The following is a 24,319-nucleotide window of genomic DNA, read 5'->3' on the forward strand; positions in this document are numbered from 1 at the left end:
TCTCCACAGAGTTGCGAGAGTGGAAAAAAAGAAAAATCTATTCACATTACTCGTCTGTTTAAACAACATCACCGACTTTCCAATGCATTTCAAAGAAAATCTAAACTCCCACCACCGCCAGGCACTGCCTACCAGACCCGCCTCCAGCTCTGCTCGTCCTCGCCCTGCACAGCAGCCACGGGCCCCCTCAGGCCTCCAGAGCAGCCACGCTCCTTCCTCTGCACCCAGCCCCGCGCCAGCTGGGGTGCTGCTCCTCGTGTGTTCAGTTCCCCCTCGGGCTCCAGGTCTCAGCGTTCATGACAGACAGCTCCTCAGAGAAGCCTCCACAGCTGCGTGTCCCCCTCCCCAGGCCCCCTCGTCCACAAGCAATCCCACTTCCCCATGCATTCATGGCACCTAAATTACCTATTTGTAATCTGTGTGCATCTATGGACCAATTCTGGTTTCCTTTCCCCACTACAGGAGGGGAAGACCTTTCTAGCACCAACGGCATGTGTCTGACAGGAGGTGCTCAGTAAAATGTTGGCTGAATGGACTGGGATTTTTCTCCAGGCATCCAGAAGGACTGATTCCTCTTCCTTACTTGCTAGTTAATTTCGACAGTATTTCAGTCACTAGCAATATTCCCTTGATTCCTTTTTCAAACTTCTTAAAATTAGTAAAGCCAGCATTTCCAAAAGTAAATACGCACGATGACTGCTGATTTCAGGCACGCACTATCTTTCATGTTTCTCGCATTTCAAGACACACGTACCTTTTACTGTGGAGAATAAAAAACAACTCTCATCTTGAAAGTTTTGAACCATCTAGAAGGATAAAGCAGATGTATAATTAAGATCCAATTGTCTTTTCTTAACTGAGTAAAAGTAGTAAAAGAAAAATGTCATAATCTATATATAGCTGCATAAGTACGGGACTCAACGGCCAAAATGGTAATTCAGATAAGCGGTGTGAGGTAGCAAGGACTTACACCTGCTGTACCGGCCAGCCCGGTGACCGTGCTTGCCCATGGGGGCCCTACGATCTGGTCAGTCACCCTCCGGCCCACGGGGAGGCATTCGCTGCTGGGTTCTGTGATAGTGACTAACAAAAAGTTGCTGCCAAGGTGCTCTTCTGTTATTACTTGCTTGTCACTGAACACGGGGCGGCAGTGAACTGCCCTTCTAACCTCACAGCTTTTTAAAATCAGCCATCAAATAGTACACAAAAGGAAAACACATTCAAATGCCTTGCTAAAAAGGGCCAAAGGCCCGCTAACCCAGAGCCCCCCAGTGACCAGTGTCGGAGTTCAAACAGGGCGGGATCGGAGCTACGGTTCTCCTTTACCTGTATTCCTTCTACCACCCAGGACACCTAGAACTCTTGGTTATAAATTCTTCCCAATCTTGAGTCCCAACTCTGAAAATGATTCTCATGAGTACTTGCCAAAGAAGTCACAGATTTTTTTTCTATAGCACTTCAGTAATACATATAAAAGTAAATATCAGTGTGAAAGGGGAAAGGGCATGCCAGTTACCTGATCGCTAACAAGAATGTGAATACCGGTGGGACCCTGTCTGTAAACCTGGTTAATTTGGTGGAAAGGAATATTAAACACCAACGCAAGTTTTCGAGCAACTTCTGAAGCAACCATTTCTTCTAAGTAGATTGCATGATAAACTGAAATAAAAAATAAGAACAGCATTTTAGCAGTAATCTTTGATCTATTTTCCACATGATCTGTTGGAAGATCACTCCTTTCAAAGTACTAAAGAAATATAAAAATTAAAGATAAGAACACTTCTCCCCTTACTACCCATGTGAATATAATAATACATTATTTATGCTCACACATATAATTTAATTAACATTAACCTCTGTACAAAAGTATCTGAGGTTTTAATTTATCTTAAAAGCAAGCAGGAAGTGACTGCAGATGGGCACAGATGATCATTCTGGAGTAATGGGACTAAAACTGGATTGTGGCGATGGCTGCAAAACTGTAAACTAACTAGAGTATCGCTGAACTGTGTACTTGCAGTGGGAGGACTTTATGGTATGTAAGTTACACCGAAAGAAAGCCATTTTCAAAAATGCTACGTGTTTCTAGCCATATATAAAAAGAACTCTAAAAAGGTCATAGTTTTTGATTCAGTAAACCTACTACTGGGAATTTATCCTAAAGAATAAAAGCTACCTCTCCCCTCTTCCTTTCCCCTAAAGAATTAAAAACAGTGTAGAAGACGGCACACGAGAAGCTAAGGATGTGGACCACGAGGCCTCCTGCTTCTCCACAGAAAGCCCAGCTGTTTCCGGAACACGTGACGGTGCAGCAGCCCTTGTCTGCAAAGCGTCAGGCACATCTGCAGCGCGCCTGAGTCTCACAGGTCCTGCTCTACTACTGACTCAAGCCAAACACGGATCAGGAATATCAGTGCTTTTACTTTGCTTCCCCAAACAAGGGTTTTTTCATGTGTGTGAGTACAGAAACCTTTGCTTAGAATTTGGAACTACAATTAAGGTAAGACTACAGAGATGCTCTAAAGCAGGGGTGCCATACTCTGCCCTACACTTGTTCTTTTAAAATTAAATTTTATCAGAACAACAGCCGAGAAAGGCCACTGCCTCTCACCGCCGCCAGGACAACCTGGTGGTCCCCACTGACTCAGAAGGGCAGTGGCAGGAAGCCGAGTGCCCTTGGCCCCCCGCCCCCACCCCCGCCCGCCCATACCCACCGTAGGGCGTGGCGCCGCCGCCGTCGCCCCCGCCACCCGCTGCCTGCTGCTGCCCCTGCGGCGCCGGCTGCTCGCGGCAGACGTAGAGGGTCAGGCGGGGCCGCACCGACCTGCAACCAGAAGACGGCACTTGTGAGCCGGCGGGAAGGCCGCACGCGCAAGTGACAGCTACAAGAATCTAGGGTCTATTTCCTTAGGAGAACTTTACAATGTTACTTCATTATACGAAATAATTTACTAGGAAGAATATAAAAACACACACCTCACACCAACTATCACAGGTTATCACAGGTGGTCTAATCTGATGATCCAGACTCTAAACCATTGAGATGGTCGGTCAGATGCTGGTAAATTTAAGTTTCAAGATTATGTCAGCAATTTAACATCAGTAAAATTCAGTTTAATGGAATTCTCACACCACAAGTCTAGAAATACCAACGATAGTAAATGGGTCTTAAAAGCCAGCACAGTTTACAGTTCTATCATTTTAATTCACAATTAGAAGTTTACATTTTTAATAACTGTTTAGTAGTGTCACATGACCTTGAAAACCATAGATTCTGTAGAGCTCACCTAAATGAGAAGTTTGTTTTCTTGGCAACAACCCCAGTCGTCTTCCAGACCACAGTCCTGCCCATGTGCATTTCTAGTCTTACAGTCTACCTCTGCCCTCAGTGCCTGCATCATATCTGGGCCTGCCTGAAGGTGCACACAAAACAGTCTCCTCGTGAGCACGGCGGGCCAGCGCGCAGCGCGAGGGCGCACGCCGACGTGGCGTGGACACATCCTGCCCGCGGTCCCCGCGCGAACAAGGGCACGTTCTCATTTCAAGCAGAACAGTTCCTTTCAAACACGGTATTTTACCTTGACTTCAGTGAATTATAGAGCCGAATTCCATCGGCTGCACCACAAATTTGTACTAGATCCTCCTTTGTCAGTTTTAACAAGTCGGCACCTGGAGAAGAGCAAAAAGAATCTTCTCAAGGAAATGGGAGAAGAACCAGCAGTACAGGCTACTTTGCAGCATCTGTCTTCACAGTTTAATGTCCTTCGAAGCCATCGCCAGGTCTCCTGTGTATACACATACACATGAACAACACACACACACATACCTGTCCCTTACAGCCAAAGAGAATGCTGGCTCTCCATGTTCTCTATCAAGAAGGAACTCAGAAGCTCAGAGGCTGGAAAATCAGAGCAATGAGCCGACAGCAAAGTCTCTTCCCAGTACAGGATTTCAGTGCCTGCCTTATTCTGGCTGGGTGGAGCTCGTGAAGATAAACATGATTCTGACCCCAGATAGTTCACCTTGAGATGACCCAGACCAATCTTTAATTTACAAAAGGAAGAAATGGAAGTCAGAGTTTGGGGGATCTGCCCAAAGGCACACAAGTTGGCAGCAGAGCTAGGACTAGGTCTCTTTATACTGTAACATGCTACATACAGTCCAACATTCTATAACAAACAACTCCATCACAGCAGCCAGTTTTAATACAAAAGTATGTCAGAGAATTGCATATTATACTTAAGGTTTCCCCCATAAGTATTTGGTGTGTAAGTGACATGGTATCTAGCATTTGCTTTAAAGTAGAACAGAAAGGGAAGGTGTTGGGAGTGGGAGAGAACGACACTGACCTAGGCTGGTCGTCTCTGGAGCTGGGTGTGGTGACACAGGAGCTCATCAGACTCTTCTATGTTTTATATTTAAGTGTGTCTACAGTCTTTTTTTTCCCTTTTATTGACGCTCAAGATGTAGTTTATTGGGAGAATTAAGATGCCCTCTGGGATTAAAGCATGACCTCCATATGATAAATATCCACTTACATGTGTGGATAATGGAGATTAATGGAGTTATCTACTTTTGAGGGCTTCAATGTTAAGAGCCTAATAATTTTCTAGTTTGTAAAAGAACAAAGACCAGAGAAGCACATCTCCCATGAGGGACGAGCACTGATGGAGCTGTTTATGGAGTCAGGTAAGCAGAGACAGACGCTGTCATCTCTACCAGGGGGCCTTCCACACACACCTCTGCCAACAGGGCTCCCAGGAGCGACCAGAGACGTGTGTGCCCATCCTTCAGCCACACACAGAGCTGGACAGACACTGTGCACAGCCCTCTCCAAAACATGACTGCCTAACAGGTTCGAAGAAAGAAGCCTCCCTCTCCTCGCCTTTCTACTGTTGGGAAGCTCACAGGGGAAGGAAAAGGCAGGAGGCCAAGCCACAGTGATCACCACTCAGAACTACAACACGCATCGTCTGACAGAACAGGAACCTGGGCCCTCGTGGCAGAGCCTTCCGACTGTGCGGTGCTCTCCCTGTCTCCCCTGTGAGCCTCCAAGACGCGCCCCGCACCCCCCAACATGCTGAAATTTTTAAATTAGTTTTTCACAGGTAAAAGGCTTACTTAATCATAAAAATGTGCATCCCAGCTAGCCAACGACTTTCACCCAGCACTTCAATTTTAAAGAGACAAAGCGCTACCTGGGGAATGACTAACCATGACACAAGCACAGCAATAAAGGGCTGACGTTAATAGGAAACCACGTTCTTTGTGAAACCAGGCTTTCCTCTAGGCCAGCTGTGTGCACACATGTTCTCTCCTCTTAAAGGGCTCGAGCTGCATTTGGATGGTCCCCCAACACCATGGGCTAAGGAGAGCCAGCTGCCACTTCACTGTGGCCCAGGAGGAGTTTGGCCAGGACATGTTAGTAAGTGTTCTGTCGGGAAAGGGTCCCAGGGCCAAGTATGTTTAGGAAATGCTGCCCCTGCTCCAGCTGGCGTTATCTATTACTGCCCCTTCAAACAGGCTTCCTACAGCACCACCTGAAGCAGCACCTCCCGCTCCTTTCTGAAATCGCATCTAAATACTCCCTTAGCTCACTAGGCAAGAAAAAAACTTAAGTCTATAAAAACCATATCTGAGTACATTCATACCCTCTAATGCTACATAGCAATAAAGAGGAACTATTGATACAACATCTTGGATAGAAGTAAGGGCCTTATGCTGAGAGAAAAAAAGGTAACATACTGTACGATTCCATTTATGTAACATCGAAATGACAAAATCATGGAGACAGAAAATACATTAATGGTTGCTAGGTATTAGGGATGGTGGGGGAGGGGTAATTAGGGAGATCCCCGTGGTGATGGCAAGATTCTGCATCCTAACTTCGGTGGTGGTGGGCATACAAATCTATACATGTGATAAAATGACGCAGAACTGTATACACACATAGCACCAATGCCAATTTCCTGGTTTTGATACTGTACTATAAGTATGTGAGAAACTGAGTGAAGGGTACACTGGAACATCTCTGTGTTATTTTTGCAACTTACTGCAAAGCAAAAATTACTTCAAATAAAAAGTTAATAAAATCAAAAAAATTGCATATAACTATCTACACCTATACAAAAATGAGGGCACGTAAGCCTGGTGAAACAGCATCGAGTTCCTGTTCTGATACTGCACCATAGGTCTGCAAGACACTACCACTGGGGACACTGGGCAGCTCCCTGTACAGGTTTGGGCAACTTCTTACAAATCTACATACAGTTACTTCCCCAAAATTTAATTACAGCTAATAAAAGTACAAAAACAAGCAAACAACGTGTGTGTGCGTGTGCACACACAAACACAAACATACCTAAAAAACTGGAGAACAGTCTTGTGTAGGAAGAGAATCTGTTTTTGATCAGCCATTGTTGTGTTTCCTGGATCGTGGCTGAAGGCTGAAGTTGCTATTAACAAAGAAAATGAACACAAACAGAAGAAACTATTCAGGCTTACAAAAAAATAATCCAAGTCACTGGCATGTTATAAAGAACATTTAAACAAAACACAGAAATCCTCCAGGTTTAAAGTTTAAAACACCCACGAAGAGCACAGGTGTGATTATTCAGTGACCCAAACAATGACTCAAACCCCTGTCAGAGGCTTCAAAATGCAGGACCCTGAAAGCATGATAGTTTAGGGTAAAGATACTTACTTCACTAGAGGCCTGTGAAACTCCATCTCCTTGATGATTTGGGGAAGAAGAATTGCTGGGGAGAAGGAAGAAAAGAATGATTATTATGATATATATATTTTAATCAAGACATTAAAGGCTACTAAACTAGGTGAATTTAAAATAATACTGTGGGACAGAGCAATGTAACTATGCAAAAAGAGTGTCTGCACAACTGGTCAAGGAGTCAATATGTTGATAAGATTAAGACACAGAAGGGAATTCCCTGGCGTTCCAGTGGTTAGGACTTGGCGCTTTCATTGATGTGGCCCAGGTTCAACCCCTGGTTGTGGAACTGAGATCCCCCGCAAGCTGCGCAGTGCGACCAAAAAAAAAAAAAAAAAAAAAGTTAAGACACAGAGGACGGTTTAATTTGTGCCTTCTCCTCCTACATCTGTTCTAGTAAGAAAGTCAGGTTTCATGAAACAAAAGGGCTCCAATCATTTCCAGGGGTGCCAGGAAAATGACGGATACTCATTCATTTTAGTTAGGAAAAGAATATGAGAATCAAATAAGATAAACAGTTGAAAATAACTGCAAAAAAATCTACTTTAATAATGAGCTACAAGAAATGATATAATAATCCTAAGCCAAAATAAAAATAATATCCCTTTAATGAATATATTTATCCATGATTAAACAGGGTGAAATTCAAGAGAACAAAAGAAACTTGTGCCACTAACCCTGTGTTTCCAGGGGAAAATGAGAACAGCTGCTCAGGGAGTGCATCCACCTTTCTGGTCCCTTCTTAGCATCTGTACCCCAGTTACTTAGGTTTACCATGTTGATTGTTTACTGTCCTCCTCTGCCCACTAGAACTTGAGCTCCTTCAGACAGGGCTTTCTCTCATTCACATCACAGCACCCGGAACAGTGCTGGGTACCATGGGCTCTTGGGAAATATCTGGTGAGCCAGTGTGTACACGAATTCACAGCTCCTCTCTGAAACTGTTGTCATTTTCTAGGATTATTCAGTCCCCTGCATGGTAACATGCTGGTCCCAGAGTCCAGGAGTGTCCCCCTACCGTGAAGCACAATAACCTACATGGAAACAAGCTGCCTCTTGGTCTATCCATCGCCTCAGGGAAAAGGCATGTTCTTCTTTGTTTTCTTACCAGACCCTGCTATAGACTGAATGTTTGTGTCCCCTCAAAAACCCCCAGCGTGCTGGACAGTATTAGGAGGTGGAGCCTTTGGGAAGTAATGAGCATTAGACGAAGCCATGAGGACGCAGCCCCAGGAATGCGATCAGTGACTTCGTTAAGAGTCGTAAGAAGAGTCTGCCTCCTCCCCTCTGCTCTCCGCTGGGTGAGCACACAGGCCGGTAGCCTGCACCCGGAGACAGTCCTCACCAGAACCCGTTCCAGCCAGCATCCTGCCCCTGGACGCCCAGCCTCCAGACTGGGAGAAATGAATTTCTATTGTTCATAAGCCACTCAGTCCCTGGTGTTTGTTATAGCAGCCCGAGCTGACTAAGACCTTGTCAGCGTGACCAGAGTATAAAAATGAGAACCCTTTCCTTTTTTTTTTTTTTTTTTCTTTTTTCTCTTTCTTTTCCCCGCACCCCATGGCTTGCGGGATCTTAGTTCCCCGACCAGGGACTGAACTGGGCCACGGCAGTGAAAGCGCTGAGTCCTAACCACTGGACCACCAGGGAATTCCCTCCTTTATGGTCTTAACTTTCATAATTTTACTTCCCAGCAAGAAATGTCATAACAGCGGGGACCTTCTGATCTGACTACTCAGCTGGAGCTCCTCAGCAAAGCCCCAGGAAGGACGATCTCCCCGGGGCACCGCTGACCAGCAGCTAACAGCCAAGGCCAGAAAATAGGATGAACAGAGCCCACCATTCCCATTTCTAAAACCAGAGCAAGTCTTTAAAATGGAAAGTCCTTCCTTTAAGTTTTAAAGACTTAATTAAAAAAAAAAAAAAATTAGTGTCTTTGGGAGGGAGAAGAAATAGGGTAGAAAATAATCTTTGTTCGACATGGTGAGCATTAAAGTGTACTTTATCATAAACTCAGTTGTAACATTTTCAAGTCACAGTTTCACCTTAATAACTCACTGTCCTTTTCTCTCTATCCATGAAGCCCATTAATGCTGATTGTATCTCACAAAGAAAATATCTTGAAAATGCACCCTTTTCTACAATTTCCACAGCTGTGAGTGTGTGGGGCACAAGGGGGCTAGGAGCAAAAAGGCGGGAAGGTGAAGAAAAGACAGTTTTGCCCTGCAGCAGGCTATTTCTAATTACCACATACCCCAGGATACACACACAAAGAGGCTGCGTAACTTGACAGGAAGGGAGATAAAGGAGTGCGGGCACTCGTCACGCACACCGGCTACCTGTCCGGGACGCTGCAAGCGCTCTGCTGCGGGGCCGTGAAGGTGGGCGCCGTGGAAGGGCTGCTGTTCACATAGGCGGTGGGGGTGTCGGGCCATGGAGAGCACTGCGGACAGAAACAGAAATAAATTAACGGTTGGCTTCTAAAGTACACGGGAGAAATATCCTTGTAATTCACTCTCTAGTCTGGCCAAATGCAAGATCGTGAAACACAAGACACCTAACATTCATCAAGCAACCTCACAGAAACGCATCAAACTGACTGGTGTGTGGCAGGGAAAATGTTACCTGCTGTGCGTGTCTAGACACTGATTACTCTCAGAGAGGACCTGAGGTGACGAGAGCAGCAAACATTTCTAAAGGTGTTTTAAATGTGCGCTTAAGTACAATGTGCTTTCAAGAACTTTCACCTCCCTCTTCATCCATTCCCCAGTAGGTACCTATTGAGGTTTAAAGAACAGCAGAGGCAAGAAAGGATTCAGAAGCAACATCTGACATCGCGTGGTGACAAGGACAGCGGATCTGTCCCACCTAGTGCTCTTTTCCCCCTCTTCCCCAAGGAGCAGCCTCACCGGCACCCATGTACTTCCTCGATCTCTCTAAGGTTCATGATCATCCCCAAGTAAGATGAGACAGGCCCAACATCAAAATACATCAACTGTGGATGGTACTGCCTGTAGCCATCTACCTACCTACCTACGTTTATTGTTTATATTTTCTAGAAGGGGCAGGGTGGACTTAAATATTTTTCAGCCCTTGGCACAATTCTGACCAAAAATAGAGCCAAGATACAAAGACACATTAACTACTCCAATTAGGAATACTGAAAAAGCTAAAGTCAAAACATGCTGAGCAGGCCAGGGTGGTCTCAAGTGCTGAGGATGGAGGGAATTCATCTCACTCCACGGGTATTCTTTCTAAGACTGAGAACGCCCTGGGTTTCAAAGGTCCCCTTTCATAAGCACTCTCCTCCCATTTCACACAAAAACGGCATCCTGTCTCTCCATGGCTGTGGGGTGTAAGGCTCTGCCGAAAACCAAGCTAAAGACCATTCAAAGAAATCAGGGTAGACACTAAGAAAGTACACGACTCTAAAAATTCTTCCCTACGTCAGGGGGTTTTCAATTCTTTGCTTTCAGAATAATTCAGGAGGACGTCTTGTCAGCTGACAGACACTGAAATAATTTATTAGATCATACAAAGAGAGATCACTGGAATTTCTGGCAGGTATCTCGGAAGGAGTTCCAAGACCTGAATGACACTACTGAAAGAAAAATAAATGTATCTAAACAAAGTGTCTCTTACCTATAAAAAATCTAGAATTTAAATATGTTCTACCCTGTCTCATCATTCAAAATGCATTTCCAGTAACATTTCTATTTTTATAGTTAAAAATTATTCATCAAAATTTGTATGATTTGTTGTTTTGATAAACTGGTACAAATAGTAAGTTTTAAATTCCTCAACTGACTTAAGCCTTACATGGTCACAGGAAATTTTAAAAATTAAATTTCAAGTTATATTGTTTGTTGTAAAAAAGTAATTACGGTGACCATTAAAAGATTTCCAGGCATGAAAGTATGTCCTATTTGGACAATATTATTTAAGGGGAGTGAAAGAGAAAACATGAGATCAAGAAGGAAGAGCAGAGTAAAATTTCAGACTTAACTAAAGTGATGGCTTCACCTTAAGTTGTAAATACAAATATTCAAGTATGTCAGAAAATTGTTTCCTTTGCAACTATTTTAAAAAAATTTTTATTGCAGTACAGTTGCTTTACAATGTTGTGTTAGTTTCTACTGTACAGCAAAGTGAATCAGCTATATGTATAAATATATCCCCCCCTTTTTTTGAAATCCTTTGGAACTATTTAAATTTATGATGAAAACTTTCAGATGTCAACCTAAAATGTGCAAGGGAGTATATTCTTTTTCAAAATTCTTTTGAGTGAAGTCAAGACCACTAGTGTGAAGGACTCTGAGCTTAGAAACCAAGTCTCCCCAATGGTTACAGGAGCTTCAAACAGCGTGTCTGACACCCATCAAAAGCATGGGTACAGGGCTTCCCTGGTGGCGCAGTGGTTAAGAACCCGCCTGCCAATGCAGGGGACATGGGTTCGAGCCCTGGCCCGGGAAGATCCCACATGCCGCGGAGCAACTAAGCCCGTGCACCACAACTACTGAGCCTGCGCTCTAGAACCCACAAGCCACGGCTGCTGAGCCCACGAGCCACAACTACTGAGGCCCGCGCACCACCACAAGAGAAGCCACCGCAATGAGAAGCCCACACACCGCAACGAAGAGTAGCCCCCGCTCGCCGCAACCAGAGAAAGCCCATGCGCAGCAACAAAGACCTGATGCAACCAAAAATAAATAATTAAAAAAAAAAAAAAGCATGGGTACAAAGAAAATAAAACAGAAATTCCATAATCTCAACATTCTTTACAACTACCCATTAGGTATCCCCTCAGAAATGGGGAAAATGACTGCAGACTTAATGTTTCAACTATTATCAACTTTCAAAAAAGAAATCTAATTTGGCTGGAATGCATTGCTAAACCCTCTCTGCATGTTGTACCAATTTCACTATAAATGACATTCACTATAAATGACATTTTACACAATGCCCATTCTTTTTAAACTAGGGTCTTTTGTTTTTCTTTCCAGATTACAAAGTAGTACCTCCCCAGCTTATACAGTTTGAGGAACCCAAGACGCTGTGGGCCGCCTGGCAGGTCTCCTAACTTGCGGGTGTCACATGCTCATGGTCACCTCTACTACTTGGAAGATCTTCCCACTACACCATTCTCCCCAGATACAAAATATTACAACACGGCATAACACGCACATCAAAACAGTATAGACCTTTTAATATCATCAAGTCTCCCCAGATCTGCTTTGGTAATTATTGCCAGCTGTTTGAGGAAATAAAGCCATCAAAAGCTCCAAGTGAGCATGGCAGGTGATACAGCAAAGACACCAAATTTACTGAAACTCCATAAACATACCTATTTCACTTTTACACATCTAGATTCTTCTAGTAGTAGAAAAGCAGGGCTGTTTGACATCTAAAACTTGCCCAATAAATAGGAGACTCAATTCACAGAACACAGGAAAACCAGCATTCAATGAAAACTGGTCCTGTTAGGAGGCCTCTACTTTTAGAAATGATGGATTCCAAGTTCTTCAATGGCCAGGCTGGATGAAACACCAAGACTCTTCCACCTGCTTTTTTCGTAAGTTTCTCTTACAGTCTTGACCCAGGAGAGTACAGGCATACCAAGGAATATTTTCAGTGTTTCTTCTACCTTGTCATTCTTCCCTGTCTTTAAAAGTAAGCAATGGTACTGATTCATCAAGGCTCCAGCGATATCTGGCCTGGACTTGTAGAGTCACAGCTTTGGTGCACTATGAACAAAGTCCCTTCCCAGGCAGCTTAGAAAATGAGGACTCATTGCAGACTGTAGACACTGGCAGCCCAGATTTGAGCCCATGAAATACAGCTCAGAGGCAGAGACCAACAGACACACTAAGGGTTTGGTTGTGCTGTGGCTCCTGGGAACCTACAGTGCTGCCTCTATTCAGCGCAGGGCCATCTCACACAGCGCCATGTAGCTTTGACAGCTAAGTCTGGATACCCTTTCTACTGAAAGCCAATTGTAACTATCAGAGAACTGTAAGAAATGCTGGCCTTCTTTTGTAGGTGCTTGAAGAAATATATAAAACACTGCGGATTTTCTTTTTTAAGGGATTAATCTGTACCTTGCTTTTAATGAACAGGTTTCCAAGAAGAGCTCTAACCACCCCTAGAAGTATCTTAACCAAACCAAATGCAGCCATGGGGCAGCAAGCAGTGCACACTTGGAAGATGTGAAATCCCAGGCCAGTGAACTGCTGACATTTTGCATACTTTAGACTTGCATCTTCAGATGAGCTCTGGGCTATAACAGATTTCTTTAATTTACAAATTATCAGAACCATTCCTTTTAATTAGTTAGTTTATAACAAAAGGGGAAAAATGATTTGAATTACCAGTGTCTCCCCAAAAAAGTTTACTAAGAACCATTTGTGTCTTCAGCTGGGAAATTAGGAGAATAAAAACATAAAACTGGAGGGGCGGGCGTTTTGGGGAAGGAGTATACAGTTGTTCCATACAACTTTTGATTTGAATCAAAAAAGCCCACTTAAAGAAAATGCAACATGGTGTGCTCCCCCGCCCCTCAGAGAGGACATTTTCAGTTTTATTGCATATATTATTTAAATGCATATAGAAGTATTTAAAATATTTTCACTCAATGCTTTAATTTGGAAATAATGTTCCTGTGATAATGCCTGTGGCTTTCATAGTCTACAGATAATACAGATACATGTGTAAGAGTGAAAACTCCATTTCTGGCACCTTGATAGTACAAACACTGCAATGATGAAACAGTAACCATTAATACATATGATAAGTTATTTTTAAAAATTATTTAATGTTCTCTGTTTACATTTACTGCTGGTATATAGCTGATCTAAGTTTATATAACAAGATAACCCTTTGTCAACTGTTTGATGAAGAACTGTGTTATAAAATAAAGATCTGCTCTACTTAATAAGCTGGCAAAGTTCATATTCAACCAAAACCCCCCTGGACTACAGCGGGGAACCAGGGCTGAGTGCAGCAAGGTGTCCTATGCTGGCGTGAAGCATAAGGTCACAATGCAGGTGCCAAGAGGAAACACTAATGCAGTCAAGGACTGTTTTTCTACCAGTGCTGCCAATCAGGCTTTTAAAAGCAGACACACATTCTTACGCTGCATGCAGGGAAATGGGACACAAAGTACTGCGTATGTTAACGTCAAGCTTGCTGCCATCGTTTCTCCAAATATCCGTGACATTTTCTTATCAGTTACACACATGAGAAAGCAAAAACCTTTTTTAATTACACAAAAATAACTATTTTACTAAAGAAACTATTTTCAATTAATTTCAGTGCTCGTAAAGGAAGTGTATGTGCAAAGGCGAGAGAGGGAGGGAGGAAAGGAAGGAGACAGGGAGGGAACACATTTCTGAGTGTCATTTGTTTTCCCTCCAAAACCACCCAATATGGTCAACTTTGTTTGAAAGTGTTAGATTTAGGAAATTTTCCTCAGTGAGGAACAAACAGAAAGCAGGAAGTCTAAACAAAAGCAAATTAAATCAAGACAAGGACATCAAAAACAAATTTGGCTTTACTTTTCAGTGGAAGTTGGTCCTATATCTAACACTGCACAAGGTTTCTTGCACAATGAAAAGAGAAGCAGAAGCCCTTACACTGCCTCGCTTTGCCAGAGAATCACCGTAGTCTGCTGGCAAAGTCCGCTTGCTGGACTTTTTCTGCTCATGTTCAACTGCATCTTCAATTATAGGCTCAAGCCTCATCTGGACAAACACCAAAGATTGGGATCAATGTCTTTTCATTATACAAAGAAAGATCTAATACCCTGTTTATGCCTCTGCCGTCCGATTAAACAAACGTATGACTAGCAGGATTCAAAGGTAAGGAAGATGCAAAACCCCAGCAGTGACAAACATCGGACATTCTGGGCCCCAACGTAATTTCTATCAACTCCAAGGATTTTAAGGTCTGTTTCTGAGACCTGATTGGGATTTCAGCATCTTCGTCCACGATCCCACCCAGGAAACGAATCTATTAAAATCCCCAAATTTAAAGAGAATATTTTCCCCACAAATTTCACCAAGAACATTATGTCAATCTACCACCCAATCTTCCCAGACCCTTTGCAGCCAAACTCATCCTCAGAGGTGGTGCCAGAGTGCACAGCTCGGCTTCTCCTCAGAACCGGAATGGTGCCCGCATTACCTCTGTGAGGACCGTGGTGTCATAGGACGGCTGGTACTTCTCCTTCTCATGAGCGGTTCTCTTCTCCATCTTCTCTCGATCAGTTTTTTGTTTCCTATCTGCACCTTTCGGCTTAAAAACAAAGTAGACTTTTTCATCTATCAGGCTTCAGACAAACACCTTTACCAGCAACACTAGGCCTCACTTCCTCAAAGCCTAGTTTCCATCTCTTACCTTAAAAACTTTGATTTGGCAGCTAGCTGAGTGTAGATGATCTGTGTATTCTCCATTTTCATTCTGCTTAAAGGTGTCAACCTGGATCCTAAAAGGCACTCCCTTTTCACCTCCGTGCTTCCGGGGAGTAAATTCTGTGCTGATGCAGTGTACCTAGAAAATGAGTCAGGCTGAAATGGATTCAAAGTCTTGTCCACTGATTACCCTTCTACTTTGTTCCCTTTGGGATGTCAGGCCACAGGTATAAATTGAAGATCCTTTAAAAGGAACTCCCACATATTACTCAGGTATCTGTCGTGAATTTCTAACTGTTTTAAACACGTATGACTTTCCTTTCACAAATCCAGCTGAGCCCTCCTGAACTTTGTGGGAATGGGTTCTGCCCCATTCCAGTGCCCTCCTCAAAGGCAGGACTTGCTCCGATGATGTGTGCATCAGTACAGTAGCTTCCTGGGTCTGTCCCCTACCCCCACCCCAGACTGGACCCACGGTCCTCAGCCTTGCGTGGGGCTCAATCCACAGCAATCATCACCTCATTACCCAGAGCCCCTGCCGTTTGCCCTCTACTGCCATCGCCCCAACTCCAGCCAGCTAGTCACCTCACTGCTGTTCCTACGATCATCAACCCGTGATCCTTTGTCTGGGGAGCTTCCACCAGGCCCACTCCTCACTCCACCTGCATACATCTGAACTCTCCTGTCAACACTTCACAGTTCACAGAGGATCCTGAGGGCAGTACTCATTTTCCCACCACTTCTGCCCACTCTCGCAACAACACCATGGTGACACCTCCAGGGCATGGCACAGTGTCAGTAACAAGACCTTGGTCGTTTCTGACTGCTACACACCCCCTCTTCTAAGGACGCAAGGTTAAAACATTTCTGCACCAAGACTGTACACAACCTGAGAGGTAAGGCCAGCTCTTCCATCGCTCTCATTCACCACATAACCAGTCACCCTGTCAGATGAACAATATGAGAAAATATTCAACTAATATGAACCATGGCCCTACTGATTATTAGCCGACGGGGGATACTACTTGGAAGACCACGAAAATGCAAAATACTAAATTCTCTATAGTTCACACAAATCATAGCCTACTTAGGCCAGTCAGCAATTAAGTGATTTTCCTTTTCTATATAAAGATTACCTACTCAGTAGTTTTAATTTCACCACTTAAAAATTTGAACATACTATTAGAACTACTGTTGATTTTATTTTACATATAATAATACCATATTTGTTTTTCAAAAACTAATCTCTTAGGACAGCACTCCCCAACCTTTTTGGCCCCAGGGACCGGTTTCATGGAAGACAATTTTTCCATGGACCGGGGGTGGGGTGGGGATGGTTTTGGGATGATTCAAGTATATTACATTTATTGTGCACTTTATTTCTATTATTATTACATTGTAATATATAATGAAATAATTATACAACTCACCATAATGCAAAATGAGTGGGAACCCTGAGCTTGTTTTCACTTGCCACTCACTGAGAGGGTTTTGATATGAGTCTGCAAGCAACTGATTTATTATGGTCTCTGTGCAGTCAAACCTCTCTGCTAATGATAATCTGTATTTGCAGCTGCTCCCCAGCGCTAGCATCACCGCCTCAGCTCCACCTCAGATCATCAGGCATTAGATTCTCATAAGGAGCGTGCAACCTAGATCCCTCGCATGCGCAGTTCACAGTAGGATTTGTGCTGCTATGAGAATCTAATGCCGCCACTGATCTGACAGGAGGCGGAGCTCAGGTGGTAATGCAAGTGATGGGGAGCGGCTGTAAAAACAGATGAAGCTTCGCTCGCTCACCGGCCACTCACCTCCTCCTGTGCGGCCCGGTTCCTAACAGGCCGTGGACACTACGAGTCCGTGGCCCAGGGGTTGGGGATCCCTGTCTTAGGAGATACAAACTGAGTATTCATGGGTGAAATGAAATGCCTGGGCGTTGCTTTACAGTATTCCACCAATAACCAAAAAGGGGAAACTACTAATAACTGTCGAAGCCAGGAGGTGGGCACAAGAGGATTCATTATTATCCTCTCACTTTTGTGGGGGTTTGAAAATGTCAGTATTAAAATATTTTTAAATAAAGCTAGACAGAATCTTAAAACTACACTTTTTTCAATCATATCCTTTAAAACAGCAGGTTTTGTTCAAGAGAAATGCATCTTAAGAAGAATGGAAGTTTTGATTATTGTTACTACCAGTGGTAAAAGTAATATTTAAATAATGCTTTACATATCAAGATTGTCTTTACAGGTTAGTCTATAAATGATGAATTTAGTAGATTAACTCTAACTTAACAGAGTGTGTTGTGTGTGTCTGTGTGTGTGTGTATAAAAAACATTACAAGATAGTTTACAAATAAGCATTTAAAGAAAATGATATCACGTATCAAGAATTCAAGCTCACCCACAGCCTTCTGAATGACGAGGCCAGTATGCCTCTAATAATGTAAAAATCCAAACCTGAATGAAAGCAGATGTGCGTTTTGCAGGATCCCACAGAAATTCAACTGCATTTAACTGGCTTGGATTTGTCTTTGTGTCAATTATTCCCACAGACATTGGAATATCTGTATTTTAAAAAGAAGTGACACAGAAACAAAACTATGAATAATTAAAAGGTTACAACCTACTATGATTATGCTCTAATGAAATTATTATATCTCCCTGCTGAACTTTTTCCCTTCAGTGTTCTCCATGGTCCATCACTTCAACATAAAAACCCACCTAATGTGTATCATACTTTCTCCCACCATGATTTCTATTTCATTTTATTAAGAATATGATGGATGGTGCCAATCAAAAATGAAATAAATGGTTTACAACTCATAAAATTCCTGGCTCAGTTTCTTTAAGCACCAAAAACAACTTCATTTTTAACTATAAAACAACTGAAATAGTATGGAGGTTCCTTAAAAAACTAAAAATAGAACTACCATATGACCCAGCAATCCCACTACTGGGCATATACCCTGAGAAAACCATAATTCAAACAGAGTCATGCACCACAATGTTCACTGCAGCTCTATTTACAATAGCCAGGACATGGAAGCAACCTAAGTGTCCATCAACAGATGAATGGATAAAGAACATGTGGCACATACATACAATGGAATATTACTCAGCCATAAAAAGAAACGAAATTGAGTTATTTGTAGTGAGGGGGATGGACCTAGAGTCTGTCATACAGAGTGAAGTAAGTCAGAAAGAGAAAAACAAATACTGTATGCTAACACATATATATGGAATCCAAAAAAAAAATGGTTCTGATGAACTTAGGGGCAGGACAGGAATAAAGACACAGACGTAGAGAATGGACTTGAGGACATGGGGAGGGGGAAGGGTAAGCTGGGACGAAGTGAGAGAGTAGCACTGACATATATACACTACCAAACGTAAGATAGATAGCTAGTGGGAAGCAGCCGCATAGCACAGGGAGATCAGCTCCGTGCTTTGTGACCACCTAGAGGGGTGGGATAAGGAGGGTGGGAGGGAGATGCAAGAGGGAACGGATATGGGGATATACGTATGCATATAGCTGATTCACTCTGTTATACAGCAGAAACTAACACAACACTGTAAAGCAATTATACTCCAATAAAGATGTTAAAATACATACACACATACATAAAACAACTCAAGTCACACAGGTGACTAAAACTCTCCACGCAATCACACGTGGTGTGGTGCTAACGTATTAACAGGCATAGCTAAACAACTGCCTCATCTCCCCGTGGTCTTCTCACGGCCACTTGTACCTAAATCGAGGAGTCTGTCTCCTGGGCGATTCCACTTCCAACCTTCAAGCTGCTGATGCTCTGTATACTGGAGCCGTCTGTCATGGAATACAACTCTTATGATGCTCTGTGGAATAAGTAGGGGAAATGAGCACTTTTAAATTGTTCCAGCTAAAAAGCAGAAGTGTTTTCACTTCTTATGCATTAGCCTATAATAGAAAAGCATACAAAAACAAATTCCGCTTTAAACATTTTGTAAGTGTTTTACAAAACACTGTTTTGTTCTTGGATATCTGGGTATGGGTACAATTATTTGGTGCAAAGAATTATTACTATCATTTTTTTAACTTTTTTTTTTGATGTGGACCATTGTTAAAGTCTTAATTGAATTTGTTACAATATTGCTTCTGTTTTATGTTTTGGTTTTTTGGCCATGAGTCACGTGGGATCTTAGCTCCCCGACCAGGGATCGAACCCACATCCCCTGCATTCGAAAGTGAAACCTCAACCACCGGACCAGCAGGGAAGTCCCGGTACAAAGAATTATAACTCAAAAATAACAAGAGCAAATAAAATGGATTCTTAGGTTAAATTTTTATTAAAAAATTTGATACTGTAATTCAAAATTAAGGTCCATGTCCATAAAAAATTAGTAAGAATTATATTTCTATAAAGAAAACATCAGGGAATCCCCTGGTGCGCAAGTGGTTAGGGTTTTGCGCTTCCACTGAAGGGGACCCTGGGGTTCGATCCCTGGTCGGGGAACTAAGATCCCCGAGTGCTGTGAGGCACGGCCCCCCCCCAAAAAAAGTCAAGGGCAGGGGGGTAAATCTGCCCACCACCCCAAAAAGAGAACCTATATGCAAAACTCATCCTCAACTATTTAACCTGCAAGTGAGGTTATCTGAGGTAAGCAAGGGAAAAACAAAACAAAACAGATAAAACACAGGTAAACTTCATCCAAACACTCAGGTTCATTCCTAGGGAAGGCTTTAACTCTACTCTACAAACCATTCTCTGCTCTCCACCCATCCCTCCCTCACCTCCCACAGGTTTGGGCTGCCAGCTGCTGTTCCATTCCAAGAACAGGATAACAGGTCATCAAAATGGATTCAGATACCAGATTTGCACTAATTAGTGTTTCTGACACATTTATAAATAACTGTTTCTCAGACTATGATGCAGTAAGATAATCTTATTTCCAGTAGACTCTCTGCTGGTTTGAACAGGAAATAACTTGTTAGCAATACATATAAATACTATCTTTAGTGCCCCTGCCTTCCGCATCCCCAAAATGCTGTCCAAAACATAGCTGATAAATATTTTGAAGGGAACCATTTAAAAGTAGAAATACTGTAATTTGAAATAGTTTAAAAAGAGGCCAAGTCAGTCATTAGGACCTCTGTGGACGTCTGTAAAGGCACAGTTGCCACTCTGATCCACACCCAGTTCCCCACCAGCACCCACTTCACACGGCTGCCTGCTGGCAGCAAAGCCCTCACACAGTGATGGTGCTTGAGCCAGTGGTGGCTCCTGGTTCACATTCACCAGCAGGTTGATCTCTCAGAAGTGCAGCACAGAAAATGTCATGATTTTGATTCTTCCATATTTAGTAAGAACCAGATCAAATCCATGAATTCAGATGAAAATAGTATGAGAATACAGGTATTAGTTTTAAGTGCTTTACTAAACCCCATTCTAGGTCAGACTAAGACATAAGACAGTACAATAAGGAATATGGAGGACCATAGTTAAGAAATGGCAAGATATAAAAGAAAACCTCTTAAATGAAACTGGAAGGGGAAAAGTTGTTATCTGGAAGTTCTGACTAAAAGGAGACAATACACCTAGAGAATCAGCCACAGATAAAGGGGCCCTAACAATAAGACAGAAACAGAACAATCAGAGAAAGCACATCACTGAATATTTTAAGCAGGTCAAGAAGTTCCAAAGCACCTTTGATCAGCAGCATTTGATCCCGAAGACCACCCCCCCTCAACAGCAGAGTCAAAGATCAAGGGGCCAGGAAATTAAACTCTAGATGGCTGCAGAGTATTTTAGGGATCCTCTAGATGAAGAAGCATGTGGTCTTTAAGAAAGTTATCCTGTAGTCTCTGGCAGTAGCAGACTGTAACTCTGAATCCCAGGCAAGCTCTCAGGATGTAACTGGATGTATTCTGGCACATCCACCAAAAATCAGACATGTGGCTTATCAAGTGGAAGATGAAACTAAGACCTTTTAAAAAGTAACCCTGTGACTTTCACAATGACAAAAGAGTTCACCCACATCTTCCCTTAAACAATACATTACGAGGCTGAATTTTAACCAGGTGTGGTACAATTTGGCAAAGATTTGCCGGGGTGCCCAGTACTTGTCTGACAATGACCAGTTGGGAGCAAGACACGCTGAGAGAATCTTCAACACTGCTAAGCCTCCTAGACTCTGAAAAATGAGAGCTGTTGCTCCTTGACCAAACCATAGCTATTTGTCACTAGAGTCCAGCAGAGCATAACCAATTCAATAGGGCTTGCTCACTGGGAACAGTGCTGATGCCTTTTTAAAAGGGTGAATCTAATTAGTGTTCAATACAGGTGAGAAAGCCAATAGGAGGGAATAAACAAAATAAGGCCATCTGACCACCCTTTAGGGAAATGATCAAACCCATTGATGGAACATAGACATGACAGACTCCATGTTCAGATGGCACACGTGAGAATGGGTAAATGACCTCTCTCCTTCTGTTCTGAGAATGTTGGGAGCCCCGGGAGTGAGAAGAAACCTGGGAGCTTACTCCAGGTTGGCAAGACAATGATCCACTGGGGACCAGAACCTCTCACAGGACTGGGAGCTTCCTGCCCCCAGGAGTGGGAGGAGTACTAAAATATCCCAGAGACTCTCAGGCCTCCAGTGCTGAGCAGCTGCTTTCTGGACAAGCCTAATTTGTTAGCATTAGTACTGTTGTCCATTCCCCCGCAGGCTGCCTTCCCCATGCTCGTCCGTCTGAAAAGGGATGGGTCTTTCCAGTGGAATGCCTCTCCACACTGAGGGTCCAGCAGCACTCGGGCCCCAACAGGCCTCTCTGTAGGAAGATGGAAGGACCAAGAGAACTCATCCTGCTTCTCCATTGCTAACAGTTAGCCACAATGAAGTTTTCCCTTTTCCCAATTAAGCTTCTTCCGTAACCCTTGCCCTGTAATGCTCTGGAGTTTATGATACTGTGTGGTGCGTGACAGGTAGAGGCTAGAAGGACCCACCCTGCATGACACTGCAGGGGCCGGGGATGGGTCTGAAGACACATCCTAAAAGGAATGGGTTGGCTGCCCCTCCTAGGCCTGGAATAACTGACTCTTCATTCAGATATACCAGTAGCATGACGAGATCAAATTTTACTTAGAGAAATTTTAAGAGGTGAAATAAAAGTTTCAAAGTAACACTTATATTTACCCCCCTACACTATCTTTTACTTTTAAAGAGAAACAAAGTTTTTGTTGTGGTAGTGGGTTTTTCTCCCTCCTTTAGCTGCAACTAACTTTTCTATGGCGCCTTGTTTCCAGAGGGCCTTCACATTTACTTCACTCAGTAATTACTATAATTCCTATTTTACAGAGGAGTAAACAAAATATAGCTCAAAAGAGTTTTAATATAGCCATTAAAACTTACTTTCTTAAAGTGAAATTACTTTCTTAAAGTGAAAGTGAAAGAAATTACTTTCTTAAAGTGAAATTAAATAATTTTTTAATAACTCCTGCAACAAAAAACAAAACTCTTGCAGCAAAACTGCTACTTTTTTGAGTCACTTCAGTATCTTTTAGGAATTTAAACAGATGGTCCTTACCTTTACCAGTTTTCCAGTGATCTCAGGCACATCTCCCATTTTCCGATTATCCAGCATGCGAATTTCGTAAGACTGACCTATTATTAAAAATTGTATATCAAAAACAATCCATACAAAGAACATCACTCTGTGTTAACAAAAATTCATCTCAAACATACGACTGCCCAATATTAATTTCTAAAGAAGCAAACTCAGGTTAATCTTTCTCTTCCCTGCAAATCATATCCTTTCCTTCCACTCTCAAAGAAGACTGAGGAGTTCCTCAGTTTACTTTCCTCTGTTACCCTCTCACACTCATTATCTGAGACCAATTTTTCGTAACAGCTTTATTGAGGTATAACTTACATGCCATAAAATTCACCCTTTTAAAGTGTACAATTAACTGGTTTTTAGTAAATGCAGAGTTGTGCAGCCAAAACTGCTATTAATTTTAGAGCACCTTCATCATCAAAAAGAAAACTCATACCTGTGAGCAGTCCCTTCTCATCCACCCACCCCCAGCCCCTCACAACCACTCATCAATCTACTTTCTTTCTCTTGGGATTTGGTTGCTTTAGACAGTTGATATAAATGGAATCACACAACAGGTGGCCTTTTGTGACTGGCTTTTTCACTTATAATGTTTCCAAGGTTCATCCAGGTTGTAGCACATGTCAGTCTTTCCTATTTATGGCCAAATTATTCAACTGAATGCATACACCACACTTCGTTTATTCATTCAACAGTTGACAGACATCTGGGTTGTTTCTACTTTTTGGCTATTACGAATAATGATACTAGGAACATTTGTGGACAGGTTTTTGTGTAAACCAAGGTCAAATTTTAATCCTGGAGCTTTCTCCCTTGTGTCCAATGAACCCAACTCACATCTTGTCACTGCTCAATTAGGGTCCATAAAAAAAACACAAATAGAAACTCACACACCAATCTATTTAATTAGGAAAATAAGCTGCTGCTGCCAAAAGTTAGTAATATGCTCCAAATCCACAAAAAAGATGTTTGGATTATCTGTCATTAAATAATAAAAATGACAGCATAATTTGATATGCAGAAAATTAGTAGTAATTAAAGAGTGCTTCTAGTACCATATGAAGTTGAGGCTTTTTATAATAAAACTACCAATACCTTGTCCACACTCCACTGGGCTTACAAAAATATACAAAGAGTACAAGATCATAGGGTCAAAACATAACAGTTACCAAAATACAACTAAATCACTCCAAGGTTGGTGAAGGAAAACAACTGCTATAAACACCACTAAGGAACAGTCAAATTCATTCAACACACTGAGAGAGATTAAACTAAAAACACCCTTATGGTAAGAAAGATTTTTTAAAAAGTTAAATCTGCAGCATACTTAACAATGGATCTGAACCTGGAAAAAGAATAAACAATAATTTCTTTAAAAAAGGAAATGAATATCCAGGAGTGGTCACGAACTGCCTCTGCTCCCACTGCATGCTCTGGGGGTGTGCCTGAGCCGCTGCCAGACCAGACACCAGCCGTGGCATCTGCACACCCCCTCCGCTATCAGGGGGTAATGACCAGCACATGCTGAGTAAAGAGGCAACAGGCATCCATACTAAAAACAGCCTTCGTACCAAATATATTAAAC

The 24,319-nt window shown here is 42.6% G+C and overlaps 2 protein-coding genes across 4 annotated transcripts in view; one reads left to right on the forward strand and one right to left on the reverse strand.

Annotated features, from left to right (window-relative positions):
• The window catches only part of FBXL2 (F-box and leucine rich repeat protein 2), a 93,034-nt gene extending 90,807 nt beyond the window's left edge, over positions 1-2,227 (forward strand). For both annotated transcript variants that reach the window (XR_009701580.1, XR_009701581.1), the window contains exon 16: positions 2,203-2,227. The gene's annotated coding sequence lies outside the window, so the exon portion shown is untranslated. The remainder of the gene's footprint in view (positions 1-2,202) is intronic.
• UBP1 (upstream binding protein 1) overlaps positions 1-24,319 on the reverse strand; it is a 68,050-nt gene that overhangs the window by 3,748 nt on the left and 39,983 nt on the right. The window contains exons 3-15 of one of the 2 annotated variants that reach the window (XM_061196468.1): positions 22,705-22,781; positions 18,890-18,995; positions 17,595-17,701; positions 15,122-15,274; positions 14,909-15,019; positions 14,359-14,466; positions 9,067-9,170; positions 6,704-6,758; positions 6,362-6,455; positions 3,579-3,669; positions 2,715-2,824; positions 1,517-1,659; positions 755-806 (exon numbers count right to left, since the gene is read on the reverse strand). In XM_061196468.1, the coding sequence (XP_061052451.1) occupies positions 755-806; positions 1,517-1,659; positions 2,715-2,824; positions 3,579-3,669; positions 6,362-6,455; positions 6,704-6,758; positions 9,067-9,170; positions 14,359-14,466; positions 14,909-15,019; positions 15,122-15,274; positions 17,595-17,701; positions 18,890-18,995; positions 22,705-22,781 (1,311 nt within the window). The remainder of the gene's footprint in view (positions 1-754; positions 807-1,516; positions 1,660-2,714; positions 2,825-3,578; positions 3,670-6,361; positions 6,456-6,703; positions 6,759-9,066; positions 9,171-14,358; positions 14,467-14,908; positions 15,020-15,121; positions 15,275-17,594; positions 17,702-18,889; positions 18,996-22,704; positions 22,782-24,319) is intronic. The other variant, XM_061196469.1, reaches the window with a different exon arrangement.

This window comes from Eubalaena glacialis, chromosome 7 (assembly GCF_028564815.1).
Source record: "Eubalaena glacialis isolate mEubGla1 chromosome 7, mEubGla1.1.hap2.+ XY, whole genome shotgun sequence".
NCBI classification, from domain to species: Eukaryota; Metazoa; Chordata; class Mammalia; order Artiodactyla; family Balaenidae; genus Eubalaena; species Eubalaena glacialis.